At 44.3% G+C, this 7,963-nt stretch overlaps 1 protein-coding gene and 1 pseudogene across 1 annotated transcript; both read left to right on the plus strand.

Moving 5' to 3' along the window:
• The first annotated feature begins 1,845 nt into the window (after nt 1-1,845).
• LOC134367926 (melanoma-associated antigen B1-like) lies at nt 1,846-2,889 on the plus strand. Its single transcript, XM_063084582.1, has one exon. It carries the CDS (start codon nt 1,846-1,848, stop codon nt 2,887-2,889), a length of 1,044 nt encoding a protein of 347 aa, XP_062940652.1.
• Nucleotides 2,890-3,684: 795 nt separating this feature from the next.
• LOC134367927 (cytochrome c oxidase subunit 2-like) lies at nt 3,685-7,630 on the plus strand (annotated as a pseudogene).
• Nucleotides 7,631-7,963: the final 333 nt, after the last annotated feature.

The following is a 7,963-nucleotide window of genomic DNA, read 5'->3' on the forward strand; positions in this document are numbered from 1 at the left end:
TATGATGACATGGAGAATCTCACTTCTTCCTAGAGCATCTCAGGGAGGTGAGGAATTTCACCGAGGTAGACAGCCTAAGGTTAGCAGATTGAGGATTCCCAGCTAGTGCCAGGAGTCAAGGAGAGGATCCTGAGAACTGAGGGGACCACCCATCTCATAACAGTGAGGGTAACACAGAATCCCTTCCTGAATGTTGCATTAGGAGACCATGGATAGTCGTGGCCAGATGAGAAAAATTTCACTTCTTCTCAGGGTGTCTCAGGGAGTTGATTGCCTTAGTATGAGCAGAAAGGCATTAGGTCAAGACAGGGAGGACTGAGATGAACACCAACGTCGTGAGTGGTAGTCCACAAAGTTCCACCCCCTCTTAGCCCTGGGAAACCCCAGGCAGAGGTAGCCAAATGTATCCCTTCCTCACATCCAGCCCTGGGGACTTGGGGAGTTGAGGGCCTTGATGTGAAGCTGGCAGAGTCAGGTGGGATGAGGGAGGCTCAGATGTTGCCTGAGTAAAGACTAGAGACCAAAGACCCCAGAATAGTGGGGTCTTATAGAGGACAGGGGGTGCTGGACGTGAGGCATGCTTTCTTTCATCTTAGGGTTTGAGGAAGGTGAGAATTTTAATCTGATGCAAGGGGCCACACGTCAGTAGAGAGAGGATTTCCAGGTTGTGCCAGAACATCACAGAGAAAACCTTGAGGACTTCAGGGAACTCCCACCCCATATCAGCAGAGGTACCAGAGTCCCTCTCTGTGTCAGCCCTGAGAGGCTACAAGCATAGATGTCAGGGAGATGTGTTCCTCAGTTCCTCCTCAGGAGTAACAGAGAAGTGATGCTCTTAGTCTGATGAATTTGCAAGGGGGAGGAATTTTAGGTGTTTCCAGGAGTCCAACTGGAGACCTGGAATGAGGACCATGAGTGGGACCACACATCATTGGGCCTCAGCCTGCCAGCCACAGCTTTCAACCTCTGGAGAATAGACAGTGTGTTCAGATATTGCCATCTTCACTTCTTCCGTTGGGTTTCAGGGAGGTGTGGGCCTTAGTATGAGGAGAGATGTCCTTAGGTCTGGAGAGGGGAGCCCCAGGCCGTCCCAGGAGTAAAAGTATGGATCATGGGTGAGGACAGAAGGTACCTCACCCCAAATAGAGGGAACAACAAAGAGTTGGGCCCTGTTTCTGCTCTCAGCACTTGGCATCCTGGCCCAGGGTCGTCAGGCTGAGACTCCTCCTCATTTCTTTGTATTAGGTCTAAGGGAGGTGAGAGCCTTGGTCTGAAGATGCAGCATCAGTCAGCAGAAGGGAGGATTTCAGACTTTAGATGTAGACAAGATGAGGACTCTGAATGAGCGGATTGATGGCCAATGATCCCAAGACAGAGGGCCCCACAAAACTCTCAGAACTGCCTCCAGACCCCACAGAAGTGGTGGACTAAGACACCTCCTTATTTCCTTCTCATGGGTCCCAAAGATCTTTGAGGTGTCACCATCAGAACAGCACAGAATAGACATGATGATGATGATGCCATATGCAAACCGAGAGGACCCTTGAACACAGAGGGAGTCCACTCTGCCGGGTCTTGCTGTGACCCAGTCAGCCCCAAATAAGGGATGGCCTAAGGCACACTGTAACTTCCTCCTCTGGGTTCCCAGAGGACAGGCTGACAAAGAAAAAGAGCCCAATGTGTTCCTAGGACTCTCAAGGGAAACTGCGGAATTGGCTTCTTAAAATCCAAGGTGATATCTCCTTGCTAAAGGTGTTCACAAGATCTCATCCTCTCTCCTCCAGGTGCCCACTTCACCTGACTTCCTGCCCACACGCCTGCCTGCTGTCTCTGACCACAGTCATCATGCCTCGGGGTCGAAAGAGTAAGCTCCGAGCCCGTGAGAAACGCCACCAGGCCCAAAGTGAGACCCAGGGTCTTCAGGGTGCTCAGGCCGCTGCAGCAGAGGAAGAGTCCCCTTCCACTTCCTCTCTTGTTTTGGGGGTTACTCCTCCTGGCTCCCCTGCTGCTGGCATTCCCCAGAAGCCTCAGGGAGCCCCCCACACCCCCACTGCTGCTGTGGGTGTTTCACGCAAGAGATCTGGTAAAGGTGCCAAGGGTAAAGGTGAGGGAAGAAAAAATTCCTCCCAGGCCTCAACCTCCACTGAGAGCTCACGCCATGATCTTCTAAGCAGGAAGGCAGGAACGCTGATGCAGTTCATGCTGCACAAGTATAAAATGAAAGAGCCCATTATGAAGGCAGAGATGCTGAAGGTTGTCCACAAAAGGTACAGAGAGCAATTCCCTGAGATCCTCAAGAGAGCCTCTAGGCACATAGAGCTGGTCTTTGGCCTTGACTTGAAGGAAGTCAACCCCAGAAATCACTCCTATACCCTTGTCAGCAAGCTAAATCCCAGCGATGATGGAAGCCTGAGCGGTTCCCGGGGCTTTCCCAGGAATGGGCTTCTAATGCCTCTGCTGGGTGTGATCTTCTTCAGTGGCAATTGCGCCTCCGAGAAAGAGATGTGGGAATTCCTGAATATGATGGGAGTCTATGATGGGAAGAGTCATTTCATCTTTGGGGATGCCAGGAAGTTCATCACCCAAGATCTGGTGAAGGAAAGGTACCTGGAGTACCAGCAGGTACCCAACAGTGATCCTCCACGCTATCAGTTCCTGTGGGGTCCAAGAGCCCATGCTGAAACCAGCAAGATGAAAGTCCTGGAGTTTTTGGCCCAATTCAATAATACCACCCCTAGTGCCTTCCCATTCCATTATGAAGAGGCTTTGAGAGATGAGGAAGAAAAAGCTTCAGCCAGAGCCGCAGCCATGCGTGGCACTTCTGCCAAGGCCAGTGCATGTTCTAGGCCTACACATCTGACAGCTCCTCCTGCCCCTAGTGACGTGTGAGGCAGATTCTGTTATTGAAGAGGGCTTCCAATCTCTTAAGTAGTGAGAGGCCGAGATGGGGCCAGAGAGATCATAATATATATCTTCTTGTTCTTGTTTTACATTAGTATCTTTCAAATACTGTTATTTGAGTAGAATGTTTTTTTAGATTCAGAGTCTGTGTTTATGAATGATACAGATCACACATTTATTGCTGTTATCAGGTTTTGAAGAGTTTAGATATTCTGCAATACATTTTGAAAATCTTTGAATCTTCTTGGGGTTTAAGAAAAAGAAAATTTATGGCTTTGGAATGGGGATTTTATTAGAAATCTGTAAAAGAACCCCACTAAACATAATTGGAGTCTGATTCTGTAATACATTTTGAAAATCTTTGAATCTTCTTGGGGTTTAAGAAAAAGATAATTTATGGCTTTGGAATGGGGATTTTATTGGAAATCTGTAATAGAACCCCACTAAACATAATTGGAGTCTTAAAATAGAGGGAAACAAAGCAAAATATAGTCAATTTTTTCTTTGCATTATTCACTTTTGTCTATCTTTTTGTAAAACTCAAAGATATATACCTGCTTGTCTATAATCTATTTCAAGAATGCAGATAAAAGTAAATAGTAATAAATTACATTCTTTGATCAGTAGCTTGTTTATTTCCATCATTCATTGAGCATCTTCTCTCTGCAGGGCTCTGTGCTGGTAGTGATGATTCTAAGATAAAGAAGACCCTTCCGCTGCCCATGGATTTTTAGAGTCTAAGAGCTGATAGTGTATAAGGAAGATGACTTGATACACTCTAACATGTACACGACAAGTAAAAGAGTGAGGATGGTGGGGGACGGGAAGGAGGTCCAGATGAGAGCAGTCAAGTGTGAATTCCCTCAGTCGAGCAAGGCACTTTGTGGTTTGGGACATTGCAAGTCCCTCGTTGGGAGGTAACCTTAAGTTAGCTCCATGGTGGGGTAGATGAGACTGTGATAATCATGAGTACGGGCCAAACCCTCAGACGGTGAGCCCCATAGTTGAGAGACTAAGCCCAGAATAGGAAACAGCCCTTAACAATTACTTCGTGATTGTGGGTAAAGCAGGTGGAATCTCTCCCTAAGGTAGAAAGGAAAGATGCACGACGCTCTTGTCCCAGTGCAGTTGAACACAATGCACAAACCAGGTGTGCTGTGCATATGGTCTCCAGGGAGTTTCTGAGAAATAAGGATGATACCCCCTTGAGGTGAGATGCTAAAAAGCTATTAAGCTGGCACTCTTTGCCCTTAGCTGGGGGAGTCAGAGCCTATTTCATTAATTGGGTTATTTTGCATATAATTTGGCAAAACTCCAAGATAGGGCTAAATTTTATTAGTGGTAAAATAAATAGGAGTATTTATGTTACGGAGGGCATCTAGGAGGGAGGGGCATTGCTGGTCCTTAACATAAATTCTGCAAACTTTGAGTTGAATCCTCGTGAAGCCCATTAGAGGAATAGCATTCTCTAATGGGGAAAATTTACTTCTATTATTTGTTTAGCAGCACTGTAGCTTCTTTGGGGGTTTTGTTTGTTTGTTTTAAAGCACTGAATATTTTCTGACATCTGGATAAAATAGAATTCCCAGAGAAGAGAATAGTCTCTTCTGGTATTAATATAATCATAGTAAAAACTGCCATTCATTAAAGACCCAATATTTGCCAGTCATTTTGCCAGGTGCTTTACACAGATTACATATTTTCTAACAATGCTGTGAGATGGGGCTTTTCAAACTCATTGGCCGATGGAGAACTTGCAATATTCTGAAGTTCACGTGGCTGGTCAGTGATACAGCTGGGACTAGACCTTGGTCTGAATTCCTCTAGAGCTCACCCTTTTCCTCTCCTCCCGGCCTGAGGCAGATCTTGTGTCTATTCATTCATTTCTCTTCTCACTGTTCCACAATGTCTCTCAAGTGATAGGAAGTACTCTGTGGCCAAAGCACTAAAAGCAGGCCTAAAGAAGCCAGGTGAAAATGAGCATCAAACGCAATTTGGGACTGTGGGCTTCCTGTGCCTGGGGTCCTGCTGCCACTAGCCCTGGGAACCCAGTCCACTTATAGTTAGTAAAGGTTATGTGACTAACTCTTATCACTGAAACATAGCAGATGCATGTTTGTCACCTCCAGGTCAAGGCACATGAGTGCTAGTCTGACACCTCCATGCTTTCTCTTACATTCAACAGCAAACAAGGGGGGGCCCATGGTGAGGTGTGGAGCCACGTGATGGAAGCAGCCTGCATCCTTGGGTCACCTATTAACAGAGAGCCTCTGCCAACCCACATCAGATTTTGTGTGCACAAGAATCAAATTTTTGTTGTGTTAAGCTATTCAAAAGTTAGGTTTTTTTCTATGGCGTCAGTTAGCACTTACTTTATCTGAGTAATACACATTTACTATTTCTATTGTTAGGCCTATTTAAATATTTTAACGATTGAGTTAATAGTTGTGTATCTATTCTTGTTGTAAAAAAATTTAATAGAGATAAATCACAATTTCTCCCCTTACGACATTCCTCCAAAATTCAGCCCCCTTTTCAACAGTAACCACAATTAATAATATGGTATGTGTCATTTTAAAGCTGATTCCAGGCATTGTCATACGTAGATGTGCTACAAAATATATTAAGTTTTTAACATACATGGGTAACATTGTACATATTGTTCTGCTACTTGTTATGTTCTGCCATGTTGCTCTTGTCACTTAATGAAATGAATGCAGGATCCTTCTGTGACAGCACATATAGATCCACCTCACGTTTTAAACTATTTCATAGAATTCTAAAGGGTGTTTGTGCCATAAATAACCATTCTCCTCCTAATGTTCACTAAGTTGTTCCCCATTAATTATGATTAATAGAACTGAAACTGATGCCTTTGAACATGAATTTCTGTGTAAATGTTCATGGTTTTTTATAGGAAAGACATAGTAAAGCAGAAATTGGGTTAAAGAAGGTTTGACAATTTTAAATTTTTATAAATATTGCTAAAGTTTCATCACAAAATGATCTAACAACTCACATTACCACAAATTAAAGCATACAGATACCTTACACCCCCCGAAGTCTATATCCTCATTCTCCCCGGCTTCCGAATAGTCTCACACATCGTGATCTATTACTCAGGTAAAAAAGAACCATTAGGATATATATAGGAATGGTCTGGGCTATAATATCCATTGGCTTTTTGGGCTTTATCATCTGAGCCCACCACATATTTACAGTAGGAATAGATGTAGACACTCGAGCATACTTCACAGCAGCCACAATAATCATCACGATTCCCACAGGCATAAAAGTATTCAGCTGACTAGCCACACTGCATGGAGGAGATATCAAATGATCTCCCGCTATATTATGAGCACTGGGCTTCATCTTCCTATTTACAATAGGGGGCCTGACAGGAATTGTGCTAGCCAACTCATCACTAGACATTGTACTTCACGACACATACTACCTAGTAGCGCATTTCCACTATGTATTCTCCATAGGAGCGGTATTCGCTATCATAGGAGGCTTCATCCACTGATTTCCTCTACTTTCAGGCTACACCCTCAATGCCACTTGAGCTAAAATTCACTTCACGGTCATATTCGTGGGTGTAAACCTGACATTCTTTCCACAACAATTCCTAGGCCTATCACGAATACCACGGCGATGCTCCAACTACCCAGATGCATACACCATGTGAAATACAGTCTCATCCATAGGCTCATTTATCTCCTTAATAGCAGTTATATTAATAATTTTCATAACATGAGAAGTCTTCACTTCAAAACGAGAAGTTTCAGTGGTAGAACTTCTCAAAACAAATCTAGAATGACTACACGGCTGCCCCCCTGCTTCCCACACATTTGAGGAACAGGTATACGTAAAGACCCAACAAGAAAGGAAGGAATCGAACCCCCAAAGAATGGTTTCAAGCCAACCCCATAGCCCCTAGGACTTTCCCACAAGCGATATATTAGTAAAAACATTACGTGACTTCGTCAGAGTCAACTTATAGGCCCGAATCCTTTATATCTCTGTGGCACACCCATTACAACTAGGACTTCAAGACGCCTCCTCCCCCATCATGGAGGAACTATTATATTTCCCAGACCACACCCTCATAATCGTGTTCCTAATCAGTTCCTTAGTCCTTCATATCATTTCCCTAATATTAACCACAAAACTCACGCACACAAGCACTATAACCGCCCAAATGGTAGAAACCATATGGACTATTTTACCCGCTGTTATCCTAATGTCCATCGCCCTTCCATCACTACGAATCCTCTATATAACAGATGAAATCAATAACCCCCTCTTAACTGTCAAAGCCATGGGCCACCAATGGTACTGAAGTTACGAATATACAGATTACACAGACCTAAACTTCGACTCATACATAACTCCCACTCCCGACCTAGAACCAGGGGAGCTCCGACACCTAGAAGTTGACAACCGAACAGTACTCCCAATAGAAACCCCAGTCCACCTGCTAATCTCATCCAAAGACGTGCTACACTCACGAACCGCACCCTCGCTAGGCGTAAAAATGGATGTGATTCCAGGACGTCTAAACCGAACAACCCTAACAGCAACGCGACCAGGCCTATTCTACGGACAATGCTCAGAGATCTGCGGCTCAAACCACAGCTTCATGCCCATCCTACTCGAACCTGTCCCACTCAAACACTTTGAAGATTGATCAACCTTAACACAACACGCACATCGTGAAGCTAAATAGCATTAACCTTATAAGTTAAAGAATGGAAGCACTGGCCTTCCCACAATGAGATGCCACAACTAGATACCTCAACATGATTCACCTCCATTATATTTATAATCCTAATGCTCTTCATTATACTTCAACTAAAACCCTCAAAATTCACCTACCCCTCTAACCCCGCAGAAAAAATTACTAAAATTCCAAAACACACTAATCTATGAGAAAAAAAATGAACGAAAATCTATTCACCTCTTTTACCACCCCCGTAGGGAATAGCTATCGCAGCCCTCATCATTCGCCTACCCAACGCAATGTATCCTCTTCCCTCCTGCCTCATCAACAATCTCCTAA

The sequence above is a fragment of the Cynocephalus volans genome, chromosome X, assembly GCF_027409185.1.
Source record: "Cynocephalus volans isolate mCynVol1 chromosome X, mCynVol1.pri, whole genome shotgun sequence".
Lineage (NCBI taxonomy): Eukaryota > Metazoa > Chordata > Mammalia > Dermoptera > Cynocephalidae > Cynocephalus > Cynocephalus volans.